The 22,718-nt window shown below is 43.8% G+C and overlaps 1 protein-coding gene across 3 annotated transcripts in view; it reads right to left on the bottom strand.

Annotated features, from left to right (window-relative positions):
- Positions 1 to 21,587, bottom strand: part of Zfp1 (ZFP1 zinc finger protein) — a 35,329-nt gene extending 13,742 nt beyond the window's left edge. For all 3 annotated transcript variants that reach the window (XM_031341470.1, XM_031341471.1, XM_031341472.1), the window contains exons 1-2: positions 21,419 to 21,587; positions 1,496 to 1,551 (exon numbers count right to left, since the gene is read on the bottom strand). In XM_031341470.1, the coding sequence (XP_031197330.1) occupies positions 1,496 to 1,510 (15 nt within the window). In that variant the 5' untranslated portion in view covers positions 1,511 to 1,551; positions 21,419 to 21,587. The remainder of the gene's footprint in view (positions 1 to 1,495; positions 1,552 to 21,418) is intronic.
- Between the last annotated feature and the right edge of the window lie 1,131 nt (positions 21,588 to 22,718).

Genomic DNA, 22,718 nt, shown 5'->3' with positions numbered 1-22,718 from the left:
TTGGAAATTAAGCATGATATAAGGACAAATGATTATGTGTCAAGTTAACGAGTGGACCACAATGCCTAGCTAAAATCAGAAAATTTAAAGTAGCCAAGTACGGTGGCACACATCTTTTGTCCCAGCGCTTGGGAGGGGAGGCAGGATCTCCCCTGTTGAGTTTGAGGCCAGTCTGGCCGACATAGTGAGCTCCAGGACAGCTGAGCCATATAACATCTCAGAAAAAAAAAAGTATTTACCATGTACAAATAATTCTTAAAACTCAACAAAACAAACCTCCTGATTAAAAAATAAGCAGTAGATCTGGTCACTTCACACACACAAAGGCGGGGAGAATTTGTTAACAAGATCCTGCTATGTATTCATCAAAGTGAACAAATGTGGAATCCTGGCCATGCCAATGCTGGTGAGGATATGGAAGCTATTCTCACTAACTTGACCTGGGAATACAAAGTGGAATGGCCACTTGGAAAATAGTTTAATAGTTTCTTACAAAATTGATCATGTTTTTACCGTGTGGCCCAGCAATCCTTGATATTCACTCAAATGAGATGACAACTTATGCTTCCACAAAAACCTGCACATTAATTGTCAAAACTTGGAGCAACTAAGATGTCTTCAAAACTGACGAATACACGTGGACTGGGGCTGCAGCTCAGTTGGTAGAATGCTTGTCTAGCACATACAAAACCTAGGTCCCAGGGACAGGGACACATACCTGTAATCCCAGGCCTCAAACCAGTGGTTCTCAACCTGTGGGTCACAACCCCCAAGGCATGGTGAGTCAAATGACTCACAGGGTTGCCCAAGGCCACAGATATTTATATAATTTGTACACTAAATAACTTATATACAGTAGAAAAAATAGTTATGGAGTGGCAACAAAAAATTTTATGGTTGGGGGTCACCACAAGATTTGGAACTGTATGTATTAAAGGGCAGTATTAGGGGGCTAGAGAGATAGATCAGAGGTTGAGAGCACTGACTGATCTTCAGGAGGTCCTGAGTTCAATTCCCAGCAACCACATGGTGGCTCACAACCATCTATAACAGGATGTGGTGTCCTCCTCTGGCGTGCAAGCATTTATGCAGGCAGAACACTGAGTACATAATTAATAAATGTTTTTAGGAAGGTTATGAACTTGCTCTAAACACACAGCAAGTTTGAGAGTTGCTTGTACTTTTCTGTCAGCCCCTTAAAACATGAAGGACTCCTCCGCAAAATGTCAAGGACACATGGGGTTCTCACTGATCATGGAGTTAGACTTCTAGAAAGCTTCAGCAATCCTCTTGCCTCTGCCCTTCATCAGCACTTGAGATACTGGTGTGGGGCAAACCCTACTATGATCCACATTAAGGTGCAACAAGGGCTTTCATCCACTGAGACGGCTTTCTAGCCCTGATCTAACTCATTATGCTTTCTAATTCATTTTCTATAAATATAACATTCCAAAAGTGAAATGAAAAACCAAATGAGTACTATGCAGAAGCTCACCTGGGACCCCATCATTTTCTGGGTTGGGGTGAAGGCACAGAAGCACAAAGGCACAGCTGGAAGAAAAGAAAAGGAACCTTGTTATTATGGCTCTGACTTGCTTGATACCCAGAATGGTCTGTTCAGATTACTACATACCCCTGAAAAATACCACCCCCTCTTCTAAAAAGCAGGCTGACAATACCTGCTTTCAACCAAACATGATGAGACACACACACAAAGACAGGAATAAAATATCCCATCTGTGGGGTGGCGAGATGGCTCAGTGAGTAAGAGCACTGACTGCTCTTTCAAAGGTCCTGAGTTCAAATCCCACATGGTGGCTCACAACCACCCATCATGGGATCTGATGCCCTCTTCTAGTGTGTCTGAAGACAGCTACAGTGTACTTATGTACAATAATAAATCAATCTTTGGGCCAGAGCAAGCAAGGACTGAGTAAGCGAAGTTGACCCGAGTGAGCAGAGGTCCTAAAAATTCAATTCCCAACAACCACATGAAGGCTCACAACCATCTGTACAGCCACAGTGTACTCACATACATAAAATAAATAAATAAATCTTAAAAAAAAAATCCCATCTGCCAGGTGATACTGGCACATACTCAGGAGGCAGAGGCAGGCAGATTTTTTTGAGTTTGATCAAGGCCAGCCTGGTCTACAGATTAAGTTCCAGGATGGCCAGGGCTATACAGAGAAACCCTGTTTCAAAAAAAAAAAAAGACAAAACAGAACCCAGAACTCCAACTCCTGAGGCTGCTGTCAGTAATTTAAAGCAACTATGATTCCCACACTAGTCTTTAATGTAAAAGGCAAATATGAGTGAAGAAATAAGGAACTTCAGCAAAGATGGAAATTACAAGAAAAAAAGAGGAAATGCTAAGGGCTTGGAGTATAACTCTATGGCTGTCGAGGTAACCCCTGAAAGGCTCAGGAATCAAAGGCTTGGCCCCCAGGTCCCCCCATACCCACATTCAAACACTGCCAAGTGACTGAATCAGGAGGGCTCATCCTTCATCCATAGATTAATCCCCAATGGACTTTATGGTGACCTTGGTGGAAAATAGGGAGTGGGACTTAGAGGAAGCAGGTTGCCAAGGCATGCCCTAGGAGATAAACCTTGTCTCCAGCCCTTCCTGTCTTCCTGCTTCCTGGATGCCAGGAAGTGAGAAGAGACAAGCAGACTCTTAACACACTTCCCACTGCTATGGTGTTCAATGTCACCTTAGATTTAAGAAGATGGGATCAAGGGGCCATTTACTGAAACCAGGAACCACAATAAATCTTCTTTTGACCTTTACTCTCAGGCCTTTGTCACTGTAACAAAACACTAACTGAAACAAAGAATTCTTAGCATGCTTGAGGTCTTGATTGGATCCTTAAAACAGCTCCCCACAAGGAATTAAGTAACAATGAGAATACTAAAGAGCACCTAAAGCAATTAAGAGAGAGTTACTGCACTAACCTGCAACTTTTATTTACTTTTTGAGATAGGGTCTCATCATCTAGCCTAGGCTAACCTCAAATTCATGATTCTCCTGCCTCAGGCTACCAAGTGCTGGGATGGCAAGAATGAGATACAATACCTGATGCTAAATGTTTTCAGTTAATGACCTTAAGCTCATTCCTACCCCAGTTTCCACCCTAACCTTGAGTGCATTTAACTAAAAGCAAGCTGAGGATGGAAGCAATGAGGTGAGAGCAGAAACCAATCTCAAACAGGAAACGCGGAGAGATGCTATGGAGCCAAAGCTGCTTGGAAGAAAACTCAGTAACACCAAGAAAACTAACGAAACTGGCCAAGAAAAAGGGAAAGCAGCTGGGTGTGATGGTGTTGCAGGACTTGACAGTGTATGGCAGGATCGAGAGGTCCAGGCCAGCCTGGCTTTTGGCAAGAGCTTGCCCAACCAAACAAAAATCTAAAACGAAGCAATGAAGACAAAAATCACCAATATCTAGAATGATCCAGGACACATTATTATAGTTGCTGCAGATATTACTTTCCACCACTTTTGGGAACTAGAGAGGTGGCTTAAGAGCATTCACTGCTCTTCCAGAGGACCATGGTTCAATTCTCAGCATCCACATGGCAGATGACAACTGTCTGTAACTCCAGTTCCAGGAAATCCCTCAGGTGCCAGGCACACAAGTGATGCTCAGACATACAGACAGAAAAAACACTCATCACATAAACTTTGTTTTTTTAAATGATAAAAAAATGGAGGATTAAGAGCATTTCCTGCTCCTCCAGAGGACTGGAGTTCAGTTCCCATCACCCACGCCAGACATTCACAACCACCCCAATACCAATTCCAGGGGATATGATGCCCTCTTCTGGCCTCTGCAGGCACCAGCACACATGGAACATGTAAACAAGACAAACTCATATATAAATGAAAACAACAAAAAGTAATATTAGGGCTGGAGAGATGGCTCAGTGGATAAGAGCACTGACTGCTCTTCCGAAGGTTCTGAGTTCAAATCCCAGCAACCACGTGGTGGCTCACAACCACCCGTAATGAGATCTGATGCCCTCTTCTGGTGTGTGTGAAGACAGCTACAGTGTACTTACATATAATAATAAATAAATCTAAAAAAAAAAAGTAATATTAAATAAAGGACATGGCCACACCTGCTAGAAAATCAGGTGGGCCAGCCACCTGTGTCCCATGCCCCAGCTCTCTGCTCCCTCGGGCAAACACCCTCTGCCTAATCACAGGCCATACTTACCAGATGACTGCCCACTACCCAGCCTGTCTACCCCGCCCAAGGACCACACCTACACTCTTGGTTCCCTTGGGTAGACGCCCTCGTTCTACCCACAGACTACACCTGACAGAAGACGGGCTAGGCCACCCACCCTATCCCTCTTCCCTCCTCCTTGCCATATCCCAGCTCTGTAAGGCAAACAACTCCCTCCTGGACCAGAAGTCACAAAGACAGCCAGAATTCCTGCCCCCAACTCAGGCAGAGACAGGCCCTGTTCAAAGAAGTTCCAGTCCTCAGCTTGGGTAGAGATTCCCTGCTCAATCACAGGTCACACAGGCCAGAAAACCAGAGAGGAAACAGAATCCAAAAATGTCCAACAAGGCTGAAGCACAAGAAAAAGACCATAAAGCCAACTTTATGAAGATGATAGAAGTCCTTAAAGTGGGAACGAGTAAATCCCTTAAAGAAAGCCCAGAAAAACAAACAGTTAAAAAGTGTTCAAGACCTGAAGAAGCAACAAAGAAAACACAAACTGAGGGAATTCTGGAAACAGAAAGTCTAGGAAAGTGAACATGAACTACAGACGCAAGCATCACCAACAGAATATAAGAGACAGAAGAGAGAATCTCAGGCATTGAAGGTACAATAGAAGAAACAGATACATCGGTCAAAAAAAAAAAAAAGTTACATCTAAAAATTCCTAAAACAAAACATCCAGGAAATCTAGGACACTATAAAAAGATCAAGTCTAAGAATAATAGGTATAGAAGAAACCCAGCTCAAAGGCCCAGAAAATATTTTCAACAAAATCATAGAAAATTTTGCTAACCTAAAGGAGGTGCCTCCTATAAAGATACAAGAAACATACAGAACACCAACTAGATGGACCAGAAAAGAAAGTCTGCTTGCCACATCATAATCAAATGCTAAGCATACAGAACAAAGAAAGAATATTAAGAGTTGCCGCTGGGCGGTGGTAGTGGTGCGCACCTTTAATCCCAGCACTTGGGAAACAAAACAATCAAACAAACAAAAAGTTGCAAGGGGAAAAAACCAAGTAACATATAAAGGCAAACCTATTAAATTATAACCAACTTCTTCTCATTGAGACTCTCAATGCCAGAATGGCATGCACAGATGTCCTGCAGACTCTAAAAGCCCGGATGTTAGCCCAGGCTACTATATCCAACAAAACTTTCAACCACCATAATGGAGAAAACATTTCATGATAAAATCAAATTTAAACAACACCTATCTACAAATCCAACCCTACATAAGATAGTAGAAAGAAAACTCCAACCCAAGGAACTTAACTATATCCATGATTATCTTTTTGTTTTGTTTTGTTTTGTTTTTGTTTTTGTTTTGTTGTTGTTTTTTTCCGAGACAGGGTTACTCTGTGTAGTGTGTAGCCCTGGCTGTCCTGGAACTCACTCTGTAGACCAGGCTGGCCTCGAACTCAGAAATCCGCCTACCTCTGCCTTCCAAGTGCTGGGAATAAAGGTGTGCGCCACCACGGCTTGGCTATCCATGATTATCTACACCAGCAAAAGCAAAAGAAGGGAAGCACACACATCGCTACTACCACCACCACCAAAGTAACAGGAATTAACAATCATTGGTCAGTGATCTCTCTCAATTCCCTAATAAAAAGACATAGACTAACAGAATGGATATAAAAATAGGATCCCTCCTTCTGCTGCATACAAGAAACACACCTCAAAATCAGGCATAGCATCACCTCAGAGTAAAGGGTCGGAAAAAGACTTTCCTAACAAATGAACCCAAGAAGTAAGCTGGTGTAGCCATTCTAATATCTAACAAAATAGACCTCCACTCAAAATAATCAAAAGAAGACAGGGAAGGACACTACATATTCAAAAGCAAAAATCACCAAAATGGCACGCCAATTTTTAACATTTATGCCCCAAACAGAAAGGTGGAGGTCTCGGCTGGGAAAGGTGCATGAGTGTAATGCAGACTGCTCTCCCTATGGCAAGGCCTGAGCAGTTAGGTCCCCACATATGCAGCATCTCCTGGTCTTTCCTGAGGGAACACTTGGTTCACCTTTGTCTTGTGTTTGCATTCTTGGCTTTGCTAGTGGACATCTTTATTTTCACTTTGTCTGTGACAGATGTTTCCCCAGAATCAGAAAAAGAAAGCTTGTACTGTGAGTCATTCTTGTTTGTCTCTGAGCATCATGGGAGTGGAATAGATCACCACTCCTCTGTTTGTTAATAATAGTGATGTGGTTGAGTCAACACAAGACCCTAGTCTGGGTATATCAGCTAAAGTTCCGATGTTTTCTTCTGATGAGAACTTAGCTCTGACAACAATCTATCCACCAATTTGTTCAAACATCAGCTGGATGATTATTAAAAGCTTAGAAAGGTCTTACTGGATCACTGGTTCCAACACTTAATAGGAATGTTCAGAGGTGAGCCAAGCAAGGTCCAGGAACTAATTCAGGTTACTAATCTGCTGAAAGCCTTGGGCATTAGAAGAATTAGATCTCCTGATTAGGATGTGGGGAGATGCTTGGTGCCAATAATTAAATCAGAATTTCTGGATATGTAGTTTATCATCTCTCTATACTGTATCCAAAGTTGTGACCAACCACGGTCACTTGGTTAGTACCAATGTGCTGGGTTAGATATTTACTGCTTGCTGAAGCATGTTTCTTCTTTCTTGGTACAGTTTATGGGTTAGCAGGAAACCGTGGAGACTGAGGAGGAGAGGGAGGGAAAGTAGAGTGTGCACATCATTGTTAAGTGTAGGAAGTTCTTCAAAGAGATTATGCGTGAGAAGATGAGAAAATGGATGTAAAGGTGGCCTGAGGTGTCTCAGTGCTGCACTAGTTGGTCCAAGTCCTCTTTCACCCATTCCACACATCCTCCTTCAGGTTCTGAACTCCACTGGGGCTAGACCATGGTACAATGGCATCCACATTTGTAAAAGACATACTAAAGCTTAAGTCACACACTGACCCTCACACATTGAGTGGAAGCCTTCAATACCCCACTGTCACCAAAGGACAGGTCATCCACCCAAAAACTAAACAGAGAAACACTGGAGCTAATAGATGTTATAAACCTAATAGACCTGGCAGGTATCTACAGAATATTTCATCCAAACACACAAAAAAATACCTTCTTAACACCTCATGGGGCTTTCTCCAAAACTGATCACATACTCTGTCACAAAGCAAGTCTCAACAGATACAAGAAAGTTAAAATAACTGATGCATCCTATCAGACCACCATAGATTAAAGTTGGCTTTCAACAATAACAGAAACAATAGGAAATGTACAAATTCATTAAAACTGAATGAGTACTGGGTCAAGGTAGAAATAAAGAAAAAAATTAAAGACTTCCTAGAATTCAATGAATGATTACATAACATACCCAATCTTAAGCCAGTGCTAAGAGGAAAGTTCAAAGCACTAAGTACCTTCATAAAGAAATTAGTGGTATCTCATACTGGAGGCTTAACAATAGACAGTAGGAAATAATTAAACTGAGGTATAAAATCAATAAAATAAAAACAAAGAAAATACAAAGAATCAGTGAAACAAAGATTTGGTTCTGTGAGTAAGAAAAAAATCAAAAAAAGGGACAAACCCTTATCCAAACTAGTTAAAAAGGCATAGTGAGATTACCCAAATTAACAAAATCGGAAATGGAAAGGTAGACATAACAACAAACACTGAGGAAATCCAAGGAATCATTAGGTCATACTATAAAAACCTGTACTCCACAAAGTTGGAAAATCCTTAAGAAATAAATAATTTTCTTGATAGATACCACTTACCAAAGTTAAACCAAGATCAGATAAACAACTTAAAGAGACCCATCACTCCTAAGTAAATAGAAGTAGTCATCAAATGGCTCCCAACCAAAGCCCAGGGCCAAATGGTTTTAGCAAATTCTACCAAACTTTCAAAGAAGAGTTAACAGCAATATGCCTCAAATAATTCCACAAAATAGAAACAGAGGAATGTTGCTAAATTCATTTTATGAGGCCACTCACCCTGATTACCTAAACCACACAGATTCACCAAAGAAAGAGAATTATAGACCAATTTCCCTTATGAACATAGATGAAGAAAAAAAAAACTCAACAAAATACTTGCAAATTGAATCCAAGAATACATCAAAAAGGTTATCCACCATGATCAAGTAGGCTTTATCTTAGAGATGCAGGAATATGAAAATCAGTCAATATAATACACCATATAAACAAACTGAAAGAAAAAAAAAAAGATCATTTCACTACATCCCAAAAAAAGTCTTTGAGAAAATTCAACCCCCCTTCATGATGAGTTTTGGAGAGATTGGGGATACAAGGGACATTCCTAAATATAATAAGGGCAATTTACAGCAAGCCTATAGTGAACATCAAACTAAATGGAGAGAAAACTCAAAGCAATTTCACTAAAATCAGGAACAAGACTGATCACTCACTATACACCCATTCAATATAGTACCTGAAACTCTAGCTAGAGCAGTAAGGAAACTGAAGGTGATCAAGGGGATACAGGAAGACGAGCAATGCATCATTATCTGCAGATGATACATAAACGACCCCAAAAATTCTACCAGGGAATTATTTTTTTGTTTTTTGTTTTGTTTTGTTTTGTTTTTCGAGACAGGGTTTCTCTGTATAGCCCTGGCTGTCCTGGAACTCACTCTGTAGACCAGGCTGGCCTCAAACTCAGAAATCCGCCTGCCTCTGCCTCCCAAGTGCTGGGATTAAAGACGCCACCACCAGGGAATTTGTAAGCTGATCAACACCTTTAAAGAAGTGGCTGAATACAGGACTAATTTTAAAAAATCACTAGCTTTTTTATACACAAATGACAAATGGACTGAGAAAGAAATCAGGGAAACATCACCCTTTACAACAGCTACAGACAATATAAAATATCTTGGGGTAACTCTAACCAAGCAAGTGAAAGACTTCAAGTAAAAACTTCAAGTCTTTGAAGAAAGAAACTGAAGAAGGGATCAGAAGATGGAAAGATCACCATGCTCATGGATTGACAGAATTAACATAGTAAAAATGGCCATCCAACCAAAAGCAATATACAGATTCAAGGCAACCCCCACCAAAATTCCAACACAATTCTTTTTGTTTTGTTTTGTTTGAGACATATTAGCCCTGGCTGTCCTGGAACTGGCTCTGTAAACCAGGCTGGCATTGAACTCACAAATATCCACCTACCTCTTTAATCTGGGCCCTGAAGCCTTCACACAAGTACAGTACCTTGGTTCTGCACTAACATCAGGAACCTAAATTTTAGCAGGCAGAGTACTGGTTGCTTTCCTCATTGCTGACAAAAGCAACTTAAACAAGGGTTTACTTGGGCTCACATTTTGAGTATAGCCCATCATGACAGAAAAGTTATGGCAGCAGGAGCATGAAGCAACTGATCACCTGGAACCAAAACCCCACCTATCTCTCTTCTGCCCAGCTATAGACTGTCAGCATCTTTATTCAACCAACAGTTTTAAATTAAGGAGCAAGGTTTACTTGGTGTACTGGTAGATTTTCTGAGGCAACCAGGGCCTCAGAAATTTAGCATTACAATACATTGCAAAATACCATCATACCTCAACAGTCTAGTTGATTGTTAACTAGAACAAGTCTACTATTTGTCAACCCAACAAACATAGTTTAAGCCACTCCACTCTAGTTCCTATAGGTTCATGGCCATTTCGTTATACAAAATGCATTCATTCAGTCCACCTTCAGAAGTCCCCATTTTTAAAAAGCAGTTCCAATCCTGTTCAAAGTGTAAATTGAAGCTGGATGTGGTAGCACACACCTTTAATCCCAGCATTCTGGAGGCAGAGGCAGGTGGAATACTGAGTTTGAGGCTAGCCATGTCTATAGAGTGAGTTCCAGGACAGCCTGGTCTACGCAGAGAAACCCTGTCTAGGAAAAACAAAAAACCAAACAAACCCACAAGTTCCATACTTTCAATACACAATGGTACAGGCACACTCATATTCTAAAAGGGAGGAATGGGTTAACTACAAGGAAAGGTTATGCCAAAGCAAGATCCAAACCCAGTGGGCAAACACCAAATCCCAAACTGAACTGACCAACCATTTGCTAGGCTTAAATACCACCTAAGGTCAAGTCAAGGGCGGGCCTTTTGTTTGTTTTCTTTTTTTCTCTTCTTCCTCCCCCCTCCCTCCCCCCTCAATTCCTTGTATGTTCCAACTGCAAAAACCATGACTCAAGGTTGGCCTTAATATCTCAGGTTGTACAGGGTGTAACTGGAGCCTTGGGGGTTAACTGGATATTACACTATATATCACCCCTACCTGTCTTCTTCCTCCAGTTCAGAACAGGTAGAAAGACTCAATGGGACCCTAAAGAAGACCTTAACTAAATTAGCCATAGAGACTTGCAAGGACTGGACAGCACTCCCCACTTTGCTCTTTTTTTTTTTTTTTTTTTTTTTTTTTTTTTTGGTTTTTCGAGACAGGGTTTCTCTGTGTAGCCCTGGCTGTCCTGGAACTCACTCTGTAGACCAGGCTAGCCTCGAACTCAGAAATCCGCCTGCCTCCCTCCCAAGTGCTGGGATTAAAGGCGTGTGCCACCACTGCCCAGCCTCCCTTTGCTCTTTTAAGAGTGAGAAATACTCCCTACATGAACGAGTGACTCCTTATCAAATTGTGTGTAGAAGACCTCCTTCAATGTGCCCTGACTAAAGTCCACATTAGTTGCAGAAATAGCTAACCAATACTTACTCTAGTCTGTCCAGGTCCTACAAAAGACCCAGGACAATCTGTTTCCCCAGTTGAGTACCGTGGACGCCCTTGCCCACTGTCCTGCACGGTTTCCAGCTTGGTGATCCCATCAGGGCTAAATGGCATCAAGTGGACTCTCTGACTCCCCACTTGAAGGGTCCTAATACATAGTTATCACCTGATCACACCGATGGCTGCAAGGTGATGGAATTTACTCCTGGATCATCATTTCCACCAGAAGGTGGTGCAGGGGGAAGAAAACCCCTTGAAGACCCACTGATGGACTACTCAGTGAGACCCACTAAAAATAAGACTGGTCAAATTTTGATTCTTTTCTATTGGGTTTTCTTTTTAAAGATGTATTATTATAATTAAATACACTGTACCTGTCTTCAGACGCACCAGAAGAGGGCATCAGATCTCATTACAAGTGGTTGTAAGCCACCATGTGGTTGCTGGGATTTGAACTCAGGACCTTCGGTAGAACAGTCGGTGCTCTTACCTGCTGAGCCATCTCACCAGCCCCTCTGTTGGGTTTTCAACCCCCTCTCTAGCCCCAACTATTATCAGCTTAAGGTTTATGACTGAGAACTACTGAACACTCAAACAGGTCCCATCATAACCAGGGTGCTCAGCGTACCCTAATGAATCCATCTAGCTTTTTTCGAGACAGGGTTTCTCTGTGTAGCCTTGTCTGTCCTGGAACTCACTCTGTAGACCAGGCTGGCCTCAGAAATCCGCCTGCCTCTGCCTCCCAATGCTGGGATTAAAGGCGTGCGCCACCACCGCCCGGCTCCATCTAGCTTTTAAGTCAGATCTTTGCACATTATGGGCTAGAATAGGAAACTATAGGGTCAGTCCCAGCACCTCACTATCCTGGGCCTCAGGAGCTAGAACTACTTGGTATAGCTGTAGAGATTTGGAGTTTGAAAGGTCTCTATGGGGATCAGCTTTTTAGGCATGTCTTGTGAATCAAACTGAGTGAGCAAAATGGTATCACTGTAAAAACTGGGGTGTGAGACTTGGTCTCCCTGGCCCCAAGACAACGATCCTTATATGTCCGTTAACATAGAGCCGATAGAACTTGCAAGGCTCCCTGTTACTGTAACCCTATAACCGTAACCGAAAAAACTTCAGGAAACATCTGGAATAAAGGACAGAACTGGGGTGTCAGAAAATATCGGACAGGCCGAGACCTGGGAACCAAGTTTACTATCCAAAGACAGCCCTCTAGAACAAATAGGGAGATCTTCATCCACTCACTATCTAAACCAAAACTAGAGTCTATGCCCCTGGTAACCCCAGAACCAGAGGCTGACAGCCATAAATCAGGGCCTGAAGGTCAGACTCCTGCTTCAGAACATTTACCCATTGAACAAGGGCTTATAGAACCCCTATTTGGCATCCTGACTGCTACCTTTGCTTAACCTAAATGTGACTCTGCCACAACATATGAAAGATTGCTGGCTTTGCTTACATTTAAGACCTCCTTACTATATGGGAGAGCAACTTTAGTCATTCTTGGACCCATTATAACCAATATCCAGCAGATTCCTTCACACCATAGACAAAAACTGCCCATGGTCCACTCATGCCTCCCTCACACTAGAGGATGTGCAAGGCACAAGAGCAAGCCCCATTGCTTCTGCATCCCTGGTAAAACTGGCTAAAACGCCCCACTACTACTTGGCTTGCACATACCTTTGGTTATCACCCTATCTGCTGTTGGAGATGGGTTCTAATTCTTTGATTCAGTTGGGAATCTGCATGTCCAGACACTGAAGGTAATTGTCCCAATTGGTTTTTGATCGATCAATAAAGATGCCAAAAGCCAATGACTGGGCATAGGATGGGATGAATCACTTAAGAGTTATGCAGGTAGGACACAGAGAGGAACGGAGAGAATTGCCACTGGCCACTTTTCCAATTAGGCCTAGGGCAGCAAAGGAAGGTTTAGAGGTAGCCAAGGCATTTTAAAAATAAGCTAATGTGTGTGTGTTTAATTCACAGATCCAAAGATAGCTTCTGGGTACAAAGTGGTGTAGCAAAAACTCCTGTTATGATCTGTTCATCGTTTTTTTCTTACCCCAGTCAAAAAGATAAAGACCTGAGACACCTGCATTTCACAATCTAACGACTGGAGAACTAGACAGATTCTTCAGCTGAAGTAACCCTACAGAATAGAAGAGGAGAGTTGCTGCTCTACAGAAAAGGGGGCTTTGCATGGCTTTCAGAGAGGCTTATTGTTTCTATGTTAATCACTCTGGAGTCATCAGGGATGCTTTAGCCAAGGTCAAACAAAATCTAATATATAGAGAACAAGAAGGACAATGGTCCTAGAATTAGTTTCAAAACGTGTTTAATTGGTCTCCCAGGCTAAAAACCCTATTTATGGCCCTAGCTGGTCCTCTGACTCTTCAGTTTTTATTGCTCCTCATAGGACATATAGTCAATGCCCTTATTAACCTCATTCAAAAATGAATAGGATCTATTAAACTTATGGTCATGAGAACACAATATAACCCTTTGTATACAGAAGATGATCGATGATTTGATCTACTTATATAAAAACAGGGTGTGGAGGGATGAAAGATGAGGCTTGGCATGAGTGTTGCCCTCTTAAGCCAGCCACCCACCTGCTAGGGCTTGAATATCATTAAGGTCAAGCCAAGGGCACAGATGTGTTTTGTTACTTTTTTTTTTTCCCAATTCCTTCCATGTTCTAACCACAGAAACCATGACTCATTTCTTCTTTCTTACTCTCTGTTCCCAGAAACCTATTATTAAGAAGCCAACCTGCTATCGTTCCCTTTCCTGTAATATTAGATGGTCCACCTGCTTATGGTTTTGATCTATCTTACATGTGTGTGAATTTTGAGCTTAAAACCTGTTCAGCCAGAAGAATGGGGGTAGCAATATCAGCCCTCCAGTCTGTGCTGCATCCCTGGATGGTCAGTTTATTGGTTAAATCAATAAAGTTGCTCTGGTTAAGAAAACCTGGTAATGGGCTGAAGAGATGGCTCAGCGGTTAAGAACACTGACTGCTCTTCCAAAGGTCCTGAGTTCAATTCCCAGCAACCACATGGTGGCTTACAACCATCTGTAATGGGATCTGATGCCCTCTCCTGGTGTGTCTGGAGACAGCTACAGCAGTGTACTTATATACATAAAATAAAAAAAAAAAGTTGAAAGAAAGAAAGAAAGAAAACCTGGTAAGCCGGGCAGTGGTGGCGCACGTCTTTAATCCCAGCACTTGGGAGGAAAAGGCAGGCAGATTTTTGAGTTCGAGGCTAGCCTGGTCTACAGAGTGAGTTCCAGGACAGCCAAGGCTACTCAGAGAAACCTTGTCTCAAAAAACCAAAAAACCAAAACCAAAACCAAAAAAAAAAAAAACCAGAAACCAAACAACAACAACAACAACAAAACCTGGTGTGTCCTGGATGTTGGATTTTCACCAGACCCCACAACATGCCCAGCCTCTCAGACTTACTCACGCCTACCCCTGCAGTTCTGCCCCCTGCAGCTCAAGTAGCCCTCTTGGACCAGCTCACCTCCATGCACATGACTTTCTTTAGCTGGAGTCCCTCAATCCTGTCATCTCCAACACCCTGGGATCTTCACTGCAAATTACATTTCACCTTTATGAGCCAGGGGATGCAGTAAAGAAGCCACCAACATGACTGCACCATTATAAGGGAGAAAGTTTTTATTGTGCGTAAGACAGAAAATACAGAGGCATCTGGAGGAGTCCAGAACAGAGAGAAAGAGAAACAGACTGGACACAGGCTGTGCTATCTGTGGGAGAAGAAGGAACAGTGAGGGATAGAGAACAGAGAGCGCATAATGAGAATAGCAGGAGCAGGGGGAATCCTGCCATCATAAAGAGAAGAAAGATCTGAGGTCACAGATGTAGAACCGACAAACATAGAGGACTGGTTGCACGTACCCATTCACAAATAAAACTCAGCTTGGGTACCTAGACACACCCCAATGCCTGAGCACTAAAACTATTCCCAGCACTGTATGTGGGAGGAGGAAAGCCTGAGAAGGTGAGAAGGGCTAGAGCACTAACATGGACTGTGCAGCATATGATAGGTACTTGTGATAGTGAGGAGGCCTGGAGGCCACCATGGGCTTTGGTAAGCTGAAAGGTGCCACAGGTAGCCATATGTCCCTTCCGCCATAGGTAGGAGAAATTACTTTTGGCAGATGGGAACCAGTCTCACAAGTTCCTGAGAAATACTGAGTTTTATTCTAACTGCCAGAAATCCTCCCATAGACCAAGCTGAGCTCATTTGTTGGCTATTTGGACAATCTTTTGGAGGTTGAGGAACTGGGAATTTCCTTTGGTCCTGACAACCTTCACAGCTTCCCACAATGGCCACTCTGCTTGGCCTCAGCAGCCTGTTCTACAAACTTGGCATGAGCTTCCCTGAACCCCTTACTCTTGCATCTACTATACCTATACTACGATGCCAAAACTTGCCTCCAGCTGGAGATGTAGCTTGGTCCCCTTGGGCCACACCTGAGTCAGCCTGCCTGTCTTCCAAGCTTACTTGGAGGAAACACCTCCCTCCCCAGGTGGTGGTTTTCCAACAGAGGACTCCTTCAGTGGCATCCTCAACTTAGGCTCTCTCCTTTTAAGTAAGTGTGCTTTAGTGCAGAGCAGGTCTCCTTTAAATGATGCTAATCTCTAACAATTGTAGCTCTTTTCTCACTTTCGGCCTTGCAGCCTACAACTTTAAACTCTCTCCCTTTCCCACCACACCACATAGCTTTGCCCTTCCCTCCCTTCCTCCCTCCCCCCTTTCCACCTCCCCTCTGCTGCCCTGCGGCCTCTCACAGTGCACTAGGATAAGAGGAGTGAGCAGCAACCTTGATATAGTCTGCATGCCATCTAGAAGACTGTTGGAAACTGAACCCAGGTTTCTGGAAGAGCAGCCAGTGTCTTAGTCACCAACCTCCCCACCCTTTTCTGCCTGCATCCTATCTTCAGATGTCCACCACACAAATTAGTCTATTACTGCTGAATTCAGCCTCACTCAAATTCTTAGGCTAGTCTTAGGACCGAAAGCAACCCAGTTCTGGGCCAGAATAGTATATGAAGGGCCTCTAGCCCCATTTCACAGAAGTCCTTGCCTCCTCTGAAACCTCAGTGGCTATCTGCCTTCGCTATCTGTGTTTCTCTCCCTTTCTCTATGAGATTTTTTTCTTTCTTTTTTTTCCTTTTCTTTTTTCTTTCTTTCTTTCTTTTCTTTTTTTTCTTTTTTCTTTTTTTTTTTTTTTTTTTTTTTTTTTTTTGCATATGTGTGTATGTCTGAGTGTATGCCATCTATGTGTGGGTGCCTGAAGAGGCCAGAAGAGGGTGTTGGACTCCCCGGAGTTGGGGCCATAAGTGGTTGTGAGTCACCCAACATGGTTGCTAGAAATTGAACTGTATCCTCAGCAAAAGCAGGAAACACTCTGAACAGCTGCGCCATCTCTCCAGCTCCTTACATTTCTCTTGGTGTTATGGTCTTAACTCCCACCAGAATGGTTATAGCATGTTAGGGGTTTTCTAACCCAAAGTTCCAAACTCTTCCACATCCCTCCCAGAAACCAACGCCAAAGACCTAAGAACCACCTGGTCCAGTTTTTCTTTTTAAGGGTGAAGCATCAAAGCTTATGCCTGACAGCCCCTAAAGATAAAGGAATATCGCTGGCTAAGCACAGAAGAGTAACACAGCATCACACCCAGCTATGACGCTCTTGACATCACCCTGAAAACCTGCTAGTCTTAAATTATGCTACCTTTCTCCCTGGGACAGAAAAGGCAGAATGTGGAGGGGGAAGATGAGAAGTCCACAGCACAGGAAGTGGCACTTCAACCACCGACCTCACAGCCCCGGGAGTGCATCTATCTCTCCCGCCCTAATGGACTTCTATAACTTGACCAAGTAAGTATTGACCAAGTGTGGATCTTTGCTGCTACATGCCCATGTGTACATTTGGAAAGATGGGTTACTAATGGCCAACAGCTTCTCCATGAAACTAAGGATCTGACATTGCTAGGAGCACTGATGCTATTACTCCCTGTAACATCACTAAAAAGACAGCTCTCAGCCGGCAGTGATGGCGCGTGGCTTTAATCCCAGCACTTGGGAGGCAGAGGCAGGGGGATTTCTGAGTTCAAGGCCAGCCTGGTCTACAGAGTGAGTTCCAGGACAGCCAGGGCTACATAGAGAAACCCTGTCTCAAAAAACAAACAAACAAACAAAAGACAGCTCTTTCACCAGCAAGGGAAATAAATACCTAGGCAGAAAAGGCCACCAAGTGAGCAACCTGGACAGCTGAACCAGATAGCTGAACCAGATAACATACCGAAAATATTGTCTGTCATGATAGACCAACCTTTGAGGCAAGATACCTACTTCCCACCATAACTCTTATCAAAACAAGAGGTTCTTAAAAGATGAAATACAAATGGCCAGTGGAAAAATGTCCAACCTCACAGGTCATCATGGATACACAAATCAAAACTGCACTGCGTCCTAGTCAGAATAGCAGTCATTAAAACAAACGAATACCAAGGTCAGTCTGGTCTACAGAGTGAGTTTCAGGACAGCCAGGGCTACACAGGGAAACCCTGTCTCGGAAAACCAAACCAAACCAAACCAAACCAAAACAAATAAAACCACGAATTACTGGCAAAAATGCAGACAAATGGGACCACCCACTGCCGGTGGGAATGTACCAGTCCAACTACCACGGAAGTCAGTATAGAGGTTTCTCCAGAGACTAATGATAGATTGCCACGCACACTAGTATACTCCAGTCACATCCAAAATATTGGGGATAAAATCCTGATTAAGGATAAGAGGCAATAAGGATCCAAAAGGAGTTCTGTGCCTCCTGGATATTCAGACAGTCGCTGGTATCTTCTAACTCAGACGTGTTCCAGATCAGTCTTTCCAATCGTCAACACATCCTCATATTTAGGCATAAAGGTACCCCAAGAAATGATTCGTAAATGGCTAAGATTGGACATTGCTTCCTGGCCAACACAATGTTACCAACCTATCCTAGTTTAATACCAAACTGTCCATAGCTTGGAATTTCTCTCAAGGAATCTGCCTCACCAGAGCTAGCAACAGACTTCTAGCACATTCCTTAGGCTAATAGATAGTTCACAATAGTTAGAAATGTTTTGCTTACTAGAGAGTAATGAAGGGCTTCCACTCAAAGACATTAGCTAGAAGTGTTAGGTCAGAACCCTAGTCATTGCCTCCAGCAAAACCATAGAATTAGTATAGGAATAATTAACCAAATTAGCCCCAGCAGGGAGGGGCACCATTGCTCTTCCACCCGCTTCACAACTGGATACGTGATTTTGGTCAGTAAGATCACTGACCTTGATGTGTCACCTGCCTATGTGACTCTTGTCATCTGCCCTGCTTGCTGTATGCTACATAAGCCTGCTTTTCACTTGGTGCGGAAGGAGGACTTGGACTCGCACGCAGGGCTAACATTAGAACTTAGATGGGCTAGGACTCAGATTCATACAGTCCACAGTCCCCCGGGCCCAGAGCACTTGGGCCCAGGGGATGCAATACCAGTTCAGAGGAGATAGCTACTGCTTTAGACCCAGTGTGTTTTAGATAGACTCAGATGTACCTCAACTGCTGAGCTGCCAGATTTACCATCTCTCTTTTGCAATGACTGTAAAAGTCTGATGCCATTTTTAAGAAATACATTCAGATCCTATACTTCATGTGTTGTCTCTGCCATCATTTCTTCGCCTACGCCTTGTCAACCTGACTGGGACCCCGTTTCTCCCGCGGGTTGAGGGAGGCCCAGATCGGCTGGCCTGCGGCAATAGATCTTCCACAGGATTCAGCTACATTATTCCTAGATTTTTACCTAAAGATTCCCATATCACAGAGACACTTGCAAATTAATAGTTTTTGGGTTGTTTTATTTATTTATTTATTTATTTATTTATTTATTTATTTATTTGCAGGATTATTCACATACAGCTAAGGTATGGAACCAATATAGGCACCTAAAATCAGAGGAATGGATAAAGCATGGCAAATACAACAGAATTCTTAATTCTTCATGTGCATGTGTGCGTGTACATGTGTATGCACACGTGCATTTGGAGGTCAGAAAACAACTTTCAGGAGTCAGTCCTCCAGTTCTCTCCTCCTACTATACAGGTTCTGGGGCTCAAACTCAGATTTTTCAGTATTGACTGGAAGTGCTTTACCCACTGAGCCTTCTCATTAACCCCACAATGGAATTTTTTCAGCTATAAAGAAGAATGAAGTTATGTCACTGCAGGAGAAGGGATGGAACCAGATATATAATCTTATTAAAGAAGTTACTCTCAAAAAGAAACATGTTTTCTGATTTGTGATTCCTAGATTTTTATAGATGCCTAACATCCTGTATAGCAATGAAACTAGGAAGACAAAGGGACTAGCAGGAGGGAGGATAGAGGCAACAGCACGATATATATATGCCATAAGGGGCAACGCGACAGAGTTCTGCCTCTGGAGCATCACCAGGCTGTGGATCCCGTGTGCTGATGGTTGCGGCTGCCCTGAAGCTGATCTGCTGTCTCTTTATCTTACTTTTAATTTCTCTTTCTGGGGAATATACCTCTCCCATTACTCAGGGCTAATCACTCCAAAATAAATGAAACAGATGCGGTTCACAGGAATGGAGGAGGCCATAGGGCTGTGGTGCGAGGGACAAACAGGCCTTCTGCTTGGGCCTTAAGATTACGGAAAGGATCTAGACAACAGAACTACATAGGCCATGTAAAAACCACTCGTTACGTGACTTGGCCTTAAACTTGGAATTATATGAGGAGACACACATGGACCCTCTGGTCCAGTGACTGCTGCATTAATTAGCCAGGGTGAACTTGGGGACATCAAGGATAGAGAGCTAAAGTGGTCTCAAGAAGAAAAGGCATGGATAGGAAAAGAAGAAGGAATCTGTAAAAAAAAACAAGCAAATGGCAGATGGGTTTATCTTACAGGAGGAAGGCTTGCATGTGATCCAGAAAGAAATAGTATTAGAAGGAGAATAGGGTTTAATGGGAAAGGACAGCGGGCTAGTGAACTAACATTTATGGAAAAAGAGATTGTCAATCTTGGACATGAAGTCATGGATTGCTAGGATAAGGAAACAAAGATTAGAGAATTACAAGATGATGTAAATAAAAAATTAGCCAGAGCCAGGCAGTGGTGGCGCATGCCTTTAATTCCAGCACTTGGGAGGCAGAGGCAGGCGGATTTCTTAGCTCAAGGCCAGCCTGGTCTACAGAGTGAGTTCCAGGACAGCCAGGGCTACACAGAGAAACCCTGTCTTGAAACGAACACACACAAAAAAATTAGTACTTTGTTCTCGATACTTGAAGGACTGGAGAGGACAATGCCTAGAGAGATATCCGAGAGAGCTAGCAGCTTCCCTGCATAAATTTTAAAACTTTGTAAGAAATCATTCTAACCTCAGTCGTCCGTCACCTTTCTGTTCTCATTGTAATGACTGTCTGCCGTACCAGGAAACCACAAAAGCTATGCCCAGCTGCTCGTGAAGAGTGCACTGTGTTCAAGCAATAAGGAAATGTACTTTGGCATTATGTTTAGTTTTTATTTCAAAGAATCAGGAGTAGGGACTAATGATTCGGGATTACTGGAATTTATGTAACCATGGATTTTTTTTTTAGAAAATGATTAACAGTGGTAAAAAGATCTGATGAGACTGGGTTCAGTTTCTCTGACCAGATCGAGCAACGAGAGAACACATGAACTGACGGCTTGCATCCACTACTGACTTACATATTATTGGTTCGAGGCTAGCCTGGTCTACAGAGTGAGTTCCAAGACAGCCAGGGCTACACAGAGAAACCCTGTCTCAAAAAACCAAAATAAATGGCAAGTTCCTGGTGTACCCAAGCTACCCAGGAAAGCCAGTATTAGGAAAAAAGAGAAAAACCTGTTCATACTGATGCCCAAACCGGAAGTAACGGAATAGACGTGATAATTCCGTGACAATATAACTGGAAACACCAGGCACTGTAAACCAAGGAGGTTCCAGGAGCCCGCAAATCCACCTGGGGGCGTGGCTAGCCAAATGAGCCCCGCCCCCACACCCTCGCGGAGGGTCAAGCGCGCGCCCGCCAGGCTTCCGGGCTCGCTCCCGCGCGGCCTGAGCCCCGCGACGGCCAGCAGTGGTGCGTCTCCCGACAAAGGGAGGTTGGAGCCCGGGAGCTGCTGGTCCTCCTCCCACCCCGCCCGCGCCGACCGGGTGCAGCCCATAGGGATTGACTCTCAGAAGAGCCCGAGGCCGGACCCTACGCCCAGGGGTCGCCGCGGCCCTCAAGGCGCCGAAGTTGGGGCTCCCACCCCGGCGCAGACGCGACCCTCCTCCCGGGCCCGCGCATCCCGGCCTTGCAGACATACCTGGAGGGCTTTAGCCTCCACTCACGATTCGGGGTGACGAGGCTCGCGGAGAAGGGGGCTCTGTCACCCACTCGCGACTGCAAGTGGGGGAAGGGCGACCGCGAGCGCTTTTGCGCAAGCGTGCAGCTTGTGGAGCGAGCAGCAGTTCCCAGAGTCCTCGGAGCAGTGACGCGAGTTTTAGGACTACAATTCCCATATGCCTCAGAGCCACGCTGCTAGGAACTCTGGGAAGCCTACGCATTGTTTGTTAGGTAGGGACCGCTTTCCAAGTTAACTGAGTCTGGACTGTGTTGTGGTCTCAGAAATGGTTGTGAGTGCAGTCCCTTTCGTCTTCCTGTGCTATTAAAAATCTGGATTTGGAAATTTCACGAGTAATTGATTAAAACTTTCACCAACAAAATATGTACGCTAACGTAAATATCAACCTTAATCTCTATCACCTTGGAAACACTTTTCTGGGCGTGGTGGTGCATGCACGCCTTTAATCCAGGCTAGTCCAGAAGTAGAAGCAAGCAGATCCTTGGGAGTTGGAGGACATAGAATGTCAGTCTAGCCAAGGCTACAAAGTGAGACCCTGTATTACACCCACCCAGATACAGACACACACCACCGCTACCACCATTTTCCTTAACCTCTAGGCCCTACAGTTGTTTTTAGAAGCACTAGCACAAATAGCCCCCCCCCCCCCATGTGGTTGATTTGAGACAGGATCTTGTCACCAAGCCTAGGCTGGCTTCAAACTAACGCTCATCCTGTTTCCGCTCCCTACTTACTGGGATTGAAGGAGAGGGGAGGAAGCTGAGTAAGCTCACTTCAGAGACAGAAGCTTCACAATGAAAGCTTTATTTTCTGTATGGGGCAGCCAGTTCTGGATCTGAACCTCGTCCCCAAAGGGAAACTATACAACGTTTTTGTAAGATGGGAACATGGGGTTGGGGGTGCTGTTGCATTGACCAATCATGGTTGTCCTGGAACTCACTCTGTAGACCAGGCTGGCCTCGAACTCAGAAATCCGCCTGCCTCTGCCTCTCAAGTGCTGGGATTAAAGGCGTGCACCACGACTGCCTGGCGACTGATCATATTTTGACACAAGGAGTTAAGGAAGTTAACATTGGTGCGCCACGACTTCCTGGCGACTGATCATATTTTGACACAAGGAGTTAAGGAAGTTAACATTGGTGACTGCCTTATCCTGGTCACCTGGTTTCAAGGTCCTGAGTCAGCTTTTGCAGTCAGGTCCCCTCCTGGACTCTGACCTGGAATTTAGAATGATAAGGGAACAAAGGAATGGGCAAACTGC

Source organism: Mastomys coucha, unplaced genomic scaffold, assembly GCF_008632895.1.
Source record: "Mastomys coucha isolate ucsf_1 unplaced genomic scaffold, UCSF_Mcou_1 pScaffold22, whole genome shotgun sequence".
Lineage (NCBI taxonomy): Eukaryota > Metazoa > Chordata > Mammalia > Rodentia > Muridae > Mastomys > Mastomys coucha.
This window is presented reverse-complemented; position numbering and strand designations above follow the sequence as displayed.